This window comes from Mus pahari, chromosome 14, assembly GCF_900095145.1.
Source record: "Mus pahari chromosome 14, PAHARI_EIJ_v1.1, whole genome shotgun sequence".
NCBI lineage: Eukaryota > Metazoa > Chordata > Mammalia > Rodentia > Muridae > Mus > Mus pahari.
Genome location: NC_034603.1, coordinates 21,305,153 through 21,320,893, shown reverse-complemented (window position 1 = coordinate 21,320,893; position 15,741 = coordinate 21,305,153). Strand labels below are relative to the sequence as shown.

Sequence of the window (15,741 nt, the reverse complement as noted above, 5' to 3'; positions counted from 1 at the left end):
TTGTTCACCATGAGCTCTACTACTTTTTTCTTCATTGTAGAATACTGATTTAAAGATTCTTTCTATGTCTCATTTTTTGCCGTAGAGTTAAAGAAAGAAGATATTTATGCAGTGGAGATAGTTGGTGGCGCCACACGAATTCCTGCAGTGAAAGAGAAGATCAGCAAGTTTTTTGGTAAAGAACTCAGCACAACATTAAATGCAGATGAAGCCGTCACCCGAGGCTGTGCTCTGCAGGTGAGTTTGGTCTTGGTCATAGGTCATAGCACAGAGCTACATTAACATCAGGGCAGCTTAAGGTGTAAGATTCTGAAGCCCTTGCTTAAAATGGGCAGCTGACATACATAAAAGGTATTGAGGCGTAGTGTGTAGTAAGAGGAGTTCAGAAGTACAGAAGCTGGGGGTTGTGCAGATGCAGGACTTTTGTTTGATTCTAGCACTTGGGAGGTAGAGGCACATGGATCTCAGTGAGTTTGAGGTCTGGCCTACAAAGTGAGTCCAGGACACTCACAGAGTGAGGTAAGCCAGGGCTGCACAGAGAACATTGTCCTGGAAAAACAAAAACAAACAAACGGAATTGTGGGCCTAGGTTAAGGGGCCTAAGCTAGAGCTGATAGAATTTGTTGGATTGTCTGTTAATTCATAAAGTAGTGTACTTCAGTTAAAGTAAGACTTCAAAAGTAACTAGTTAGTAAATTTGACAATGACAGCAGTTTGTAGAACTGTTCAGATACCATTATATTACTACTGAAAATATTAAATCAGTGATGGCCTCCTGTTTGTAGTTCTATAATACCAATTTATAATGTCTTTGTGTGTCAATGGAATTGTTAAAATTTTCATTCTAGTGTGCAATCTTATCACCTGCTTTCAAAGTCAGAGAATTTTCTATCACTGATGTGGTAGCATATCCAATATCTTTGCGATGGAATTCTCCAGCTGAAGAGGGGTCAAGGTAATATATTATCAGTCTTGTTTATACGTACTCAGTTGGGTGTTGAATCTAGGCAGTGTGTTGCCCTTCATTTCAATTTACATGTGTATTTGTCCAAGGCATAAAATGTGATTGTTGTTGGTGTAAATTCAAGGCCAGGCATGATAGTGAATCCCTGGAATCTAGCATGTTTTTGGTAGAGGGAGGCAGGAGGATCAAGAGGCTACATAGTGAGTATCAGTCTCTTCTTTTTTCCTTTTTTTTTAAGACATGAATAAATTAGTGCCCTGTCCTTTTAAAATTATATATACTTGTTCAAGTGTATTATTTTTTAAACAGTCCTTAAAGAATTTTTTAAGATTGTTGTTTTATTTGTGTATTTTAGCTGCATGTATGGCTGTGTGCCATGTGTGTGCCTATTATATGAGGAGACCAGAAGCATTAGTTGAAAGATAACATGTGGGTGTTGGGAATCAAACCCATGTCATTTGGAAGGGCATCCAGTGCTCTTAACTTCTGAGTCATCTCTCTATGAGCCTGGAAATAATAACAGCTGACAAGGAGGAGAAACTAGGACTGTTCAGTAATTACAAACCTAGGATACAAAAAAAAAAAAAAAACCTAGGATACATGTATCAAAGGTGTACAGAATGTCATAAATTTTTGTCTGAGGAAAACGCTTGCCATACAAGCCAGAAGACCTGGGTTCAGATCCCCAGAGCCAATATAACGCTAGGGTGAGATGGGAGATGGATGGTCAGAAATCCCCAGAAGCTTCCAGGCTGAAAGCTTGGATTGGGTAGCAGCAAACAGCAGAGACTGCTGTCTCAGATCGGGGGGGGGGGTTCCTCTTACCTCAGCATGGACATACCTGTCCCACCACCTACCCCACCCCAAATAACAAAGAAAGATTGGAATATTTTAAAAAGAAAAAGAACGTTAAGAAGTTTTGTGTTTTTTGTCTTTTTTCTTCTTCCTAGTGACTGTGAAGTCTTCCCCAAAAACCATGCTGCTCCCTTCTCCAAAGTCCTCACCTTTTATAGAAAGGAACCTTTCACTCTCGAGGCCTACTATAGTTCTCCTCAGGATTTGCCCTATCCAGATCCTGCTATAGGTGAGTAGAATTGAACTAAAATAGTAACAAAAACTTGTCTGTACTTAGAGAACTAAAAGGAAAAAAAAATAGACTATTCAGAAATGTAAGTGCTGCCGGGCAGTGGTGGCGCACGCCTTTAATCTCAGCTCTTGGGAGGCAGAGGCAGGTGGATTTCTGAGGTTGAGGCCAGCCTGGTCTACAGAGTGAGTTCCAGGACAGCCACGGCTACACAGAGAAACCATGTCTTGAAAACAAAAACAAAAACATAGAAATGTAGGTGCTTTAGACCACATAAGCAAACTTCTGCCCTTAGCACTTGCTGTCAGATGGTTATTTAATGGAAGCTTGACTTTTGTAGTAGTGTTCCTGGGTTGAGTGCACATTGTGGGTCATTGCTTAAGGTGGTCCTGATGAAGACCATGTCATAGAGTTCAGTTGGCTTCTAATATAGGGTTACAAGATTTGTACAGAAACCACTATGTTGTTTACAGCATCAGTTTATTGTAGATTTTGGAACCAAGTTGACCAGTCTTTATAAATTGAGAACATTTACAATTTGGAAATAATATCACTTGACAGAAAAACCAAGAATTCTAAAGATCTGTGCAGTGGGTGAACAGTGAGGAGCAGTTTCAGTGATCTTTGGGAATTGTGGGAAGAAAGTTGTCCTCCCTGCTTTTCATTTGTATGACAATCATACCCAGAAAGGCTAACTTCTCGAACTGTTCTTTTCTATGTCTTTCCAATGTCAGCCTAGCCCTGGGTCTGCTCACTTACAGATTGGGCTTCTATAGCCTTCCTCTGAAACCCACCATGGCTTTTGTCCTAGGCAACTGCCAAGATGTACAGCTTGCCTGTCTCAAGCTTTCCATGGTTTTGTTTGTTTTTGTTTTTTAAACAAAATTGTTTTTGAACTTTAAAAGATAAGAAAATAAACTTCCACAACAAACTCTTGGTATGGTAGTAAAATTTAGAAATCACCACTTCTTAGAAGATGACAAACTGGAAAAATTTAAAAGTAAATTGTGGAAATTGACTACTTGACCATCTGGCACAGCACATGCAGATGACATAGGGGACCGGAGGCAAGGAGAAACCAACAGGAGACGTTTGAGCCCTCAGTGTGGGGTCAGGAATGCATGGTGTTGAGAGGAAGGAGGTGATCTGACCCAGGAGCCTGGTCAGTTTATTACTACAGCTATGGATGGTTAAGGTCAGTCTTACTGTGCATTCTTTCCTTAAATCCCCAGCTCAGTTCTCAGTTCAGAAAGTCACTCCACAGTCTGACGGCTCCAGCTCAAAAGTGAAAGTCAAGGTCCGGGTGAACGTGCACGGCATCTTCAGTGTGTCCAGTGCGGCCTTGGTGGAGGTGCACAAGTCTGAGGAGAGTGAGGAGCCCATGGAGACGGATCAGAATGCAAAGGAAGAGGAGGTAACCTGCATTTGATACTGTTTGTATTGGTCACAGCTGACTGGCTGCCAGGAGCACCGAGGCCACTCGAACCACTTTTACATTTCATTCCAGTGGAAAGGAGCTGGAATTGGCTCCTCCCTCAGACCATTTCTCAGCTCAACACTATACTTCTGATTATGTCTGGTAATTGTTTTTAGAAGTACAGGAGATTATATACTCTTGATAAATACAGGTCTTAGTCTCTGTACATCAGATTCAGATCTTTGAAGACTTCACAGGCTTGGCTCTTCCCCATGTGTGGTACCAGCACTGTGCAGAGCGCCCACATTGACATCTTGGTTTCAGATGCTTCCCAGCCTTTTTTGTTTTTTTGAGACAGGGTTTCCCTGTGTAGCCCTGGCTGTCCTGGAAACTCACTCTGTAGACCAGGCTGGCCTCAAACTCTGAAATCCATATGCGTCTGCCTCCCAAGTGCTGGGATTAAAGGCATGCACCATCATTGCCTGGCCCCTGGCCCCAGATTTTTTTGTTAAAGATGTTTTTTTTATTATGCATAAGTACACTGTAGCTGTCTTCAGACACTCCAGAAGAGGGTGTCAGATCTCATTATGGATTGTTGTGAGCCACCATGTGGTTGCTGGAATTTGAACTCTGGACTTTTGGAAGAGCAGTCAGTACCATCTCCCCAGGACCCCGAACCTCCCCCCCAGACTTCTTCTTCTTTTTTTTTTAAGATTTATTTATTAATTATATGTAAGTACACTGTAGCTGTCTTCAGACACTCCAGAAGAAGGAGTCAGATTTCCTTATGGATGGTTGTGAGCCACCATGTGGTTGCTGGGATTTGAACTCAGGACCTTTGGAAGAACAGTTGGGTGTTCTTACCCTCTGAGCCATCTCACCAGCTCCCAGACTTCTTTATTAATGGTGCTGAAAGAATTCTCTGTGGGTCTCTTGACAAAAGTCAAGCCTCTGGGAGAAGGCACGTGGAAGAGAAGCTCAAGTTGTAATAGGAGTTAGTATTTCCACACTCCATTGAGTGAGTGTTTTGTGATTCACAAAGGAGTTCCATAGTCCTACAAGGGTGGGCATGTCAGCCTGGGCAGGTACCAACCCACACTGTTGTGTTGAACTCCAGAGAGGAAAAGCTCTGTGTAATTGTGCATAGTTGGAATTTTGAACCCTGATACAGTGATGGCTGGTAAGTCAGCAGGCATTCTATACCCTGTGACTTTGAGTATGTTGTGAGCCTGTGTTTTTTTCTGTTAGAATCTTCTGGTTTCAATGTTTGATTTAACTGGTTTTTCAGAAGATGCAAGTGGATCAGGAAGAACCACATGCTGAAGAGCAGCAACAGCCACAGACCCCAGCAGAAAACAAGGCGGAGTCTGAGGAGATGGAGGTACAGCCTTAGACTTCTCAGTCTCTCAAAAACCCCAGGGCCTGATTGGAATGTGGTTCTGTGCTGGTATCTATTTGTAGAGGTTTTTAGCTACATTGCATAGTGTGTTTTAGAAAGTTAAAAGAACATTAACACTAGTTTTTTACTGATGAAACAGACATAAAATCTCCTTTTGCATCTTTCACTTTTTGCCAATTGTTTTACCCTTTTTCTTACCTGTTTCCCTTTTGCTAAAAGTTTTAGTGAAGAAAAATTGTGGTTTACTTTTCATGAGTCTGTTCTGACACATTTGTAAATTTAAGGATATTGTTAAATTATTGAGTGATAAACAGCAGCGCAGGGCAATGTAATAAAGTATTCTAGTTGAGATTTATGTCTTTCTGGTCACCTTTTTCTGCTTTAGGAGTGGAATGGCTACCAACCAAGAACAGCCACAAAGGTGGCTAGGGAGCCAGAAGGGCCACTCCTTCTATTGTAAGGTGTTTCCATGTGGCTGGGGAGATGGGTCAGCTGGTACCAGTGATAAGTTCTACAGTCAGTGTACCTGTTGACAAACTGGCCAACTTGAGTTGGATTCCTCAGACCCACTTGGTGGAAAGAAAGCTGATTCCCCACAAATTGTCTTCTGAACTCCACCCACATGTACCAGGGCATGTGTGTATGCATACATACAAAGTCTTTTTTTTTTTTTTTTAAAGATTTATTTATTTATTATATGTAATTACACTGTAGCTGTCTTCAGACACTGGAGAAGAGGGCGTCAGATCTTGTTACGGATGGTTGGTTATAAGCCACCATGTGGTTGCTGGGATTTGAACTCCGGACCTTTGGAAGAGCAGTCGGGTGCTCTTATCCACTGAGCCATCTCACCAGCCCCCACATACAAAGTCTTAAGACTAATTTTTTAAAAAGGAAGATGCAGCAGTGCATTCGTGTGGGTACAGAGATGGGGAGGGTAGGACACAGGAACCCGACCCCTAATGACCACCATCACGCTTAACTCCTGAATATATTCTTCATATAACAGATTCGCTCTTCAGTTTCTAGATATGATAATTATGAGTTACATCATTAGTTAACTGAGGCCAAATCAGCTTTTGATATTTCATCTATTTTAAAATATTAAGTTAGTCTGTATGGTTTGTTCTTCATAGTTTTTTTTTCTTTAGACATCTCAAGCTGGATCAAAAGATAAAAAGACGGACCAACCACCTCAGGCAAAGAAGGCAAAAGTGAAGACTAGTACGGTGGACCTGCCCATAGAGAGCCAGCTGCTGTGGCAGCTGGATCGGGAGATGCTCGGCCTATACACAGAGAACGAGGTACGTTTGGACTTTAAGTCAGTGCTTTTTATTCAGTTCCTGGTGTTGTGTTGATCTCCAACAATAAACTATTTCCTTGCTATTAACTGTAATTTTGCTTCTGTAAGTAATCGGAATGTAAATCTCTGATATGCAGGGTGTCTGACACTGACTCCGGTACAAGGGTTGTTTGATATGGCTTTTGGGTTTCCGACAGTTTGGATGATTATTGGTAAAAGCAGATTTAAGTTGTAAGCTATGGCTCATGTTCTTTTGTGTGTGATAGTGGCATCTACATCACGTGTCTCTTGTCAAGTGGCTTTTTTTTTTTTTTTTTTTTTTTAATTTTTTAAAAAGATTTATTTATGATTATACATAGGTGCTGTCTTCAGACTTACCAGAAGAGGGCGTCACTACAGGTGGTTGTGAGCCACCATGTGGTTGCTGGGATTTGAACTCAGGACTTTTCAGAAGAGCAGTCAGTGCTCTTACCTGCTGAACCATCTCACCAGCCCTGTTTTGTTTTGTTTTGTTTTTGTTTTTGTTTTGTTTTGTTTTGTTTGAGACAGGGTCTCTCCTTGGCTGTCCTAGAACCCACTCTGTAGTTCATGCTGGCCTGGCCAGAGAACTGTCTGCCTCTGCCTCCGAAGTGCTGAGATTAAAGGCACATGCCACTCTGTCTGGCAAAAAGGTTCCCATAAATGGCTTCTGGGACTTTCCTCCTCAACCCCACCTCAAAACAGGGTTTCTCTGTGTACCCCTGCTGTCCTGGAACTCAGAGATTGACCTTCATCACCACTTCTTATCTTAAATATTTTGTTTTTGCTTTTGAGGGTCTTTATTTTTATTATCTCCCTCAAAAAAAAAAAAAAACCCACAAAATCTGTGCTTTTCAATTTTTTAATTTCTAGGTCTATTTTGTAGGGGTGACTCAAGAATTGGAAGGATCTGAGGAGGGAAAGCTTGTTGCTTTTAATGTTAGTTGATGTGTAAGAGGGAATTGTCATGGTTGTCCTTGTGTTTATTAATTCATTGTTGTGTTCCAGGGTAAGATGATCATGCAGGATAAACTGGAGAAGGAACGGAATGACGCCAAGAATGCGGTAGAAGAGTATGTGTATGAGATGAGAGACAAGCTTAGTGGTGAATATGAGAAGTTTGTGAGTGAAGATGTAAGTGCCCTGCTCCCTGACTGGTGCGGTCTAGGGCTAGTCCTGGGACACTCAAAGGAAGCTGTGTTAGTGTGTGTGATCATGGTACTAAGGAATGCTGCGAGAGCTGAGTGGTAGGAGCACAGGCTCTTCAAAGGCTGGAGTTTTGGTCTTAGCACTCATGGTGGCTCATACTGTCTATAGCTATAGAGAATTGATAGTCTTTTCTGCCCTCCATGGACGCTTATATACATTAGGCAAAACATTCGTATGGATACAATCCAAAAAAAAAAAAAAAAAAAAGTTAAAATTTTCTGTTTGGGAGTTACATAGTTGTAACTTTTGGAGTAGTTGAATGTTTAGTTTTACATGTGTGAAGGCGTCACATGCACATGAGTCCATGGAGAGCCTCAATTATTGTCTCCTGTCTTCCTGGGTTGTTCTCCACTTACTGTTGAGACAGTCTTTCTTGAACCTGCAACTGGCTGATTTTTTTTCTTTTAAACTAGTGTAGCTAGGCACCCCGTTTCATGGATCCCCATCTCTTGCCTCCTGAGTGCTGGATTAGAGGAGCTCACACATCTGTTTGGCTTCTACATGGGTTCTGGGTTTCAGAACGCAAGCCCTTACTTACACTTGCATGGCGAGCTCATGGTTACTCACTGATCCCTCCCCTAGGACTGGTTTGCACTTCTTTATTGTCTCTCATTACAGTGTGTGGGTTCGAGAGTCAGACATGTGATTGTTTTTTTTTTTTTTTTGGTGTTGTTTTGTTTGTTTATTTACAGGATCGTAATACATTTACCTTAAAATTAGAGGATACTGAAAATTGGCTGTATGAAGATGGAGAAGATCAACCAAAGCAAGTTTATGTAGACAAATTGGCTGAATTAAAAGTAAGTGACTTTTTTTTGTTTGTTTGTTTTTTTTCGAGACAGGGTTTCTCTGTATAGCCCTGGCTGTCCTGGAACTCACTTTGTAGACCAGGCTGGCCTCGAACTCAGAAATCCGCCTGCCTCTGCCTCCCGAGTGCTGGGATTAAAGGCGTGCGCCACAGTAAGTGACTCTTAACACAGAGGTATCTGAGCCTTTGCAGTTTCCAGAGTGGAGCTTCCATGTAAAAAGCACAGGCTAAAAATGCATGCAAGAACTGTATCACTCTGATGACCTAACCTGTTATTCTCTTAGCCAGTTACAGAGTGAGCTCACTTTTGTTCCAGTGAGTTAGCATTGAGGCCCTTCTTGGGGTCAGGATTTAGAAAGAGCATCGAGTTGTAGCCTTTCCTCAGGTAGCTGCTGTGCAGTTTGTCAGGGTTGTGTGTGTGTACCTTTCCCCACAGTGCAGCTGAGGCTGTCCTCCACTCCTCAGCCTCCTCCCCAGTGCTGGGTTTGCAGGCTTGACGTCATGCCTCGCGAAGCGTCTCAGCGTGAGGGGCAGGATAGATGCACAGCTAGATGGGTAACAGACGGTAGTACCTCCCTGTTTGTTTGAAAAAGTTGTAAATTCACTGGGAGGAAATTGGAACTTTCCCTTTTATTATGGCTTTTATTGAGGACTTTGTGGAAGAACCGGGCCATTGTAGCTGTCCAGAGTATCTGGCTCAAGAACAGCGCCTGGGACTTAGCTTTCTTTGGCAGGGATGCAAGTGGTCTGCTAAACTATGTTTTCATTTGTTTGGTTTTTGTTTTTAAAAAGACAGGGTTTCTCTTTTGTTGTTGTTCAAGTTGTTCTGGAACTCAGTATGTAGACCATGCTGGCCTTGAACTCAGAGATCCACCAGCCTTTGCCTCCCAAGTGCTGGAATTAAAGGTACCACTATTGCCTGGCTTCACTATGCAAAATATTTTTCTTTTTCTTCTGGAAAATGCCAGGCATAAGAAAGTTAAGACTAATTATTTTAGCCATCTAGGCTAGTGTGTCTTTTCTGTACTTTCTTCCAGTTGAGTTAAGATTTTTGTGATTTGAGTTATGTTTAACTCAAAACCCACAGCCTCTTGCTACACCATCATTGCACCAGAAATCTCCAGTGTCACTGTGTTGAGTTTTCCAGTTCTTATTTCCTAAATAGTGACGACCATTTAGTTGATCAGAGTTGGGACCCAGATAATGTACATATAACATAGTTCACCTGTGTCTATGGCTAACTTTGTCTCCTGCTTTTCTTCTTCAATGTGTGGGAGAGATGGCATCAATTTATTGTGGAGAGTCTCCCCCCCCCCCCCGGGTGTGTGTGTGTGTGTGTGTGTGTGTGTGTGTGTGTGTTTCTGAGCCAATGTATGGGTGTGGAGGCTTGAACCCAGGTTTCTCTTAACTGTAGAGCCATCTCTCTGGCCTCCCGAGTTTGTTTCTTACTAAAAATTGTTGGGATAGGTAACTTTTGGTTGTCCTCCCATTGTGAGAATTGGGCTTGGTCATGAGAAACAACTCCACTTGGGACAGTCTTGACTTGTGCTCATGAGCAGCTGGAGAAGGTGCCTGGGATTTCAATGGTTTGGACAAACATTTAGCTTAAAATAACCTGTATTATTTTAAGCATGTGTTGTGTATTCATGTTTATTATGTGTGTGCATACACATACCCAGAGAGTGACAAGTTAACCTCATTACTCTTAATCCTAGTAGTTATATATCTTGGATAGTTTAAGCTACCCTATACAAACCTGTGTATTTTCCTGTTAGACTTTAGGTCAACCCATTAAGACACGGTTCCAGGAATCTGAAGAAAGACCAAAATTATTTGAAGAACTAGGGAAGCAAATCCAACAGTATATGAAAGTTATCAGCTCTTTCAAAAACAAGGTATTTTAGTTTCATTTTTCTATGATTTTTGGTTATGGCACTGTGTGTTTGTTTGATTTTGTGTTTTTGAGGCAAGATCTCACTGTGTAGGCCTGGGTGGCCTGGGACTAGCTCTATAGGCCAGGTGTCTTTGCACTCACAGAAGTCCATATGCCTGTGTGTCCTGAGTGCTGGAATTAAGGCATGCGCCAACACAACCAGTCTTAGTTTTTCAAAGATTTTCTTTTTTTTTTTTTTTTGGTGTTTCGAGACAGGGTTTCTCTGTGTAACCTTGGCTGTCCTGGAACTCACTTTGTAGACCAGGAGATTTTTTTTTTTTTTTTAGTCTTACTAGTTTTATGCATATAGGAAGGTGTTGGATCTTTCTTGGGGGCTGAAGTTGCAGTTAGTTGGTTTTGAGCTGCTCAAGGAAGATACAGGGAACTGAACTTGGATTTTGTACAAGAGCAGCAAATGCCTTTAGCTGCCAAACTGTCTCTTCAGCCCCACGATGAGAAATGTTGAGAGGCGATATTGGGTAGGGAGTTGCTCATCCTCCACTTTTATAACCGTCCTCTCTACGTGTAGGAGGACCAGTATGAACACTTGGATGCTGCTGACATGACAAAGGTAGAGAAAAGCACCAATGAGGCAATGGAGTGGATGAATAACAAGCTTAACCTGCAGAACAAACAGAGCCTGACCATGGAGCCAGTTGTCAAGACAAAGGAGATTGAAGCTAAAATTAAGGTAGTTCTTGCCCTTGTGTACTTTGGACATTTCTTAACAGCTCTTTGTTATTAACAGTTGGGATTTCATTATGCCTTAGGTACTGGGGCTTAGTATGTCATACAACATTTGTTTCATTTATAAGAAACTATAGTTTTCTTTACCATTCTAGGAGCTGACAAGTATTTGCAGTCCTATAATTTCAAAGCCCAAACCCAAAGTGGAACCCCCAAAGGAGGAACCAAAACATGCTGAGCAGAATGGACCAGTGGATGGCCAAGGAGACAATCCAGGCTCCCAGGGTGCTGAGCACGGTGCAGACACAGCTGTGCCTTCTGATGGCGACAAGAAGCTTCCCGAGATGGACATTGATTGATTCCAACACTTGTTTATATTAAAACAGACTATTATAAAGCTTTAAGTTGTCAACTTTGTTCTGAATATCAACTAGAACAAGCAAATACTGGAGATTTCTTAGTCAGTTTTTAGGGGATCTCGGGGTGGGGTATATAGGGAATAATACACAGAGCATTTTGACTTCTAAATAGTTAGATCCAGAGATGAAGTGCACTGCTCTCTCTTCATTACGGTCCTGTTTAAGAGCCCAGCTAGTCTTTCTGAGCTCTCACCTCCCTCGTTTTAATCATGCTTCTACAAGGTGAACTGTGTTTGGGGAAACTGAGCTCTGACAGAAGCTGTGACAGCCACCAGGCAGGCTTTTCCTTATCACACACAACAGAAGTTCCGATTATGCTTTGGAAGGTCTAGGTGGAGATCACCGCCAGCATTCTCTGCCTGCGGGGCTGAGGGGCTGCGGGGCTGCGGGGCTGTGGCTTCCTCCATATCTGAGGCTCAGAGTGGTCAAGCATGGATTAACACAGGAGAGCGCAGAGCCTGCTCTCATCCTTTTATCCCCAGCCCTGTCTTCCTCCTCCATCCGCAAGCAGTATAAATGCTACATGCCCTCTTCACTTAGAGCGAGCTTTAGTGTGTCAAGGGACTCGGGACTCTGGCTTCCTGTACCCTAAAAGTACATTCACTAATACTGAAGCATCAAAGTGTAGTTTAACCTTAAGGTTGGATTGTAAATAAGACTTGGATGTAGGCGTGGCAAATCTGAGCAGTCCATCCTTAGTGTGGTGGAAAGATTTGTCCCCTGACCTGCTCCACTGGTGGTAGATGTATGTAAATGAGAGGTTTGAATGGAACAGGATGAGAGTTGAAGGCTCTTGGTTAGTTTGGTATCTTTTGTGTTAATGTGTCTTGAATCTGCCAATCTGTATGTTAAAACAGCTGACAGATTGTAAAGCTATTGCACTGCATTGCCCTGGACAAGTCTGAAATTGGTATCAAAGACAAGGTGCCCAAGGTCACAAGAACATCTCATTGCTGACCAAAGCCAGTGGCAGGACACCACATATTCCTGAGGCAAATCTACAGGAAAGAGATGTTCTGCAAACAAAGGGCCAGATGCCTGCAGTAGAGGTCAGGGTTGGTTTCCTGCCTTAGTTACAAGTGTCGGGTATGTTCTGGGTCTTTGTAATCGCTGATCTCTGTAAGAGCCTTTTGTTTATTTTTGCTTGTTGGAAATAAGCTTAAACCGTGCATAGTTAGAATCACTATGCTTCTGTCGGTCTGTCCACACAGGGAGTGCTATAGCTTTTAAGTGCTCTAGAGGCAGTTGGTTGGAGAGGAAGGAATGCATGCTTATGTAAGCAGCTGGACTCCCGCTTGGTACAGGCCTGGAACCAACCCCAGGCCAAATGTATGCTCTGCTTCCTTGAGTGCTGCAAGAGTGCCCACCGGCCTTGCTCTGAGGCCAATAGCTTTTTCAAATGCAGGCTGAGGATTAAGCCAACTCTTATGCAACTGACTGTCCTTAATGATGATCTCATAAACATTTGTGTGTGTGTGGGTGGGTGGGAGGGTTTGGGTGTTGGGATGGGGATGAATTTGAAGTTTAAAGTTAAAAGCTAGAAATGAGATGGTCTGCTTCTGCTCTGTCTATATAGACCGATTGGATTTATGTGGAGGCTGGCCAGATGGCAACTAATGACTTGTGTGCAAACAAGTGTTTATCCAGGTTGCGTTATCCAAACTGGTTTGTTAAAAACTCTAGGTCACATTCTTACACTAAGAAAAACAGTTAACATGAGACAAAGTTTAGAAAAAACTAATAAAAGAAACCTGTCTTAACTTGAATGGTTTTCTTAATTTCCTTAAGTGAGCTGTTTGTGTGTGTGGGGTGGGGGTGGGGGTGCTTATTTGGGTTGTTATATTTGTGGGTGGGTGGGTAGGGACAGGCTGGGGGAGACTGTCAACAGAATAACCTGGGCTGACCGCAGTCAATCATTCTGCTCAGACTGCTTGCCTGTGCTTATCTTGGAGCCCTCGGCCCCGGAGACTATCAATCCAGTGTCCTCCTCTGTTCTTGGTATAGGAATCTTCTGCGAGGCTGGCCTTTAGGTTTGATGGTAGAAGGTAGATGACACAGAGTATTAACATAAGTGCTAGGACTTTGTAGGGCCAGAATCTGCTAGGAACTGATGCCTGGCTAGTGGGTACATGCCCTGTGGTGAGGCAACAGGGTTGAAGTAATGAGACCTTTAACTGCCGTGGCACGGGTCCTATGTAGGGAGAAGTCAGACGCTGGTTGGTTGAAACTCACCTTATGGACCATGCTGGCCTCAGATTCAAATCTGCTTGCTTCTGCCTCCCCAGTGTTGGGATTAAAGGTGTGTATCACCACCCCCAGCCTCAGGTCATGCCTTGTAACTGCTCTGGACTATGTATTTGGAGGAGAGGTTGGGTGGGCCTGGGCGTAGATGTTCTTACAGCATCAGGTGTTCACCCATGGTCAGCAGTGCCCCTGCATCTGTGTAAGGAAAATGGTAGAAAGGGCTGGGTGACTACTTAGCTCTGTTTACCAGTGGCTGAGGTTTCATGGAAGATTCTTCAACGTGTGTGGAGTTAGATAATAGGCCTGGGGAAGCCAGACATACAAGGAGCCAAGATGTACCTGGAGGGGGAAGGATTTCAGTGTGGCTCCAGCTCAGCCTGTGGTGAAAAACTGGCAGTTGTTTTTAGGGGCATAAGTGACAAGGCAAGAGGTGGCAGGCTAGAGGTCTGGCTGGTTTTCCATTGTCTCATTGCTCACACATGGCAGGCAAGTGTTCTACTGTACGCCACATTTCATCCTCAAGCTCATCTGCCTTGCCTGTCTGTCTCCTGAGTGGCTGGGATTAAAGCCACAATGCTTGACCTAAAACTGTTCTAAACAGAATGGCATGGGAGACAGAGGCAGATGGATCTCTGAGTTCAAGACCAATCTGGTCTGCAGTGAGTTCCAGGTCAGCCAAGGGTACAGTGATTCCTCGTCTCAGCAAGACAAGCAAAAACAAAAGTGAAGAGCAAGACCCTGAACTGGGCTTACAGCTTAGCTGGGAGAGCCCTGAGTTCAGTCAGTCTCCAGCATCACATAAATCCAGCATGAGTGCCTCTGTCATCGCAGCACTCCTGGAGAGTGGAAGGACCTGCCTTGGTCTGTGAGGGTCCTGGCCGGTCAGCTGCTGGCTATAAAGGTTGTAGAGGATAGAGAAAACTGTTGTAGTTCCAGGTAGTTGTGGAAGGAATCCTCAGGGCTGGGGCTGTCCTGGGTGTATTTAGAAGTGTCCAGAAAGGAAGTAGAACCTTCTGGAGCAGAAGGTTGGGAAGAGGGAGTTCAACCGTGAGAAATGGAATGGTCTAGATGCTTCAGGAGTGTTCCAGAAGGTGGAAGCTGGTTGAGCATAAGGAGCTTGGGTTCAGTGAAACCAGAAGTTCCCAGGCGCACTCAGCCTGCTGGAAATGGTTTCAGTTGGCAGGCTGGGCGGTGTCTTGTGCCCATGGTCTAGAATTGAGTGAGGCTGGTTCTCACCACTCTTCACTCATGGTTTGCCAGTACATTTTTTGGGTGGCTCTGGCTGGGGACAAGCCCAGGACATGATCCTCAGACCTGGAACACAGCTGCCCTTGTGCAGAGGCTGCTGTAAGAACTGAAAGAAGGAGGGATGTGATCTGAAACTGAGGTCAGCAAAGGTGAGTTCTACCTGAGGTCCATAAAGGTGAGTTTCAACCAACCAGCGACTGACTTCTCCCTGCAAAGGACCCGTGCCACGGCAGTTAAAGGTCTCATTACTTCAACCCTGTTGCCTCACCACAGGGCATGTACCCACTAGCCAGGCATCAGCCCAGGAAGCAAGACAGAAAGCAGGAAGGTGTGCTTTTCTGGGGGATCAAGAAAAGAAGGGACCTAGGCAGATCTGTGCAATACCCAAGGGTCCTAACCTCACTGTCCAGTTTTGGTGCATGCATTCAGGACAGAGGGAATCAGAGGGATATTCAAGTTCAGCACTCAGAGTCAAACACTATAGTATAGAAAGCTGTATTTGTCTTGGGCCCTTTCATGAGCTGTGCAGAGACTTCAATCCATCCAGGGCTGGGTGCCTGTTAAAATTTTGGAGTCCTGGATCAATGGAGAAAGAGAGCACCATGACTACTTTTCTTATCTCCAGTTAGCAGGCTTTTTTTCCCACCACTCCTGCAAGACTCACATTGTTCTGCTTTGTTTTCTACCTGAATTAAAAAAAAAAAACAAAAAAAAAACCCAACAACAACCTTACTTTAAAATTGCGATTGGAAAGACAGCTCAGCAGTTAAGAGTGCTTGCTGATCTTGCAGAGGCCTGAGTTCAGCTCTCAGTGCTCATAATGGGCTGTCCATAATTCCAGCTCCAGAGAATTGGAAACCTCTGGTCTCTGCAGGCAACTGCATTTGCTTGCACGCACACACTTAAACATAATAAATCTTAAAACCCCTCCTTATACTTGAAAGCGACACCCGCCTACTATTCGTCTGGCCAGTGCTTGCAGAGGGGGAGCTGCGGATCGGCTTCCAG

At 43.6% G+C, this 15,741-nt stretch overlaps 1 protein-coding gene across 1 annotated transcript in view; it reads left to right on the top strand.

Moving 5' to 3' along the window:
- The window catches only part of Hspa4 (heat shock protein family A (Hsp70) member 4), a 41,517-nt gene extending 28,510 nt beyond the window's left edge, over nucleotides 1-13,007 (top strand). The window contains exons 9-19 of the mRNA XM_021213650.2: nucleotides 86-237; nucleotides 849-955; nucleotides 1,915-2,048; nucleotides 3,281-3,462; nucleotides 4,754-4,846; nucleotides 6,016-6,168; nucleotides 7,194-7,319; nucleotides 8,087-8,194; nucleotides 9,978-10,097; nucleotides 10,665-10,826; nucleotides 10,978-13,007. Coding sequence (XP_021069309.1) covers nucleotides 86-237; nucleotides 849-955; nucleotides 1,915-2,048; nucleotides 3,281-3,462; nucleotides 4,754-4,846; nucleotides 6,016-6,168; nucleotides 7,194-7,319; nucleotides 8,087-8,194; nucleotides 9,978-10,097; nucleotides 10,665-10,826; nucleotides 10,978-11,181 — 1,541 coding nt within the window. The 3' untranslated portion in view covers nucleotides 11,182-13,007. The remainder of the gene's footprint in view (nucleotides 1-85; nucleotides 238-848; nucleotides 956-1,914; nucleotides 2,049-3,280; nucleotides 3,463-4,753; nucleotides 4,847-6,015; nucleotides 6,169-7,193; nucleotides 7,320-8,086; nucleotides 8,195-9,977; nucleotides 10,098-10,664; nucleotides 10,827-10,977) is intronic.
- The last annotated feature ends 2,734 nt before the right edge of the window (nucleotides 13,008-15,741 follow it).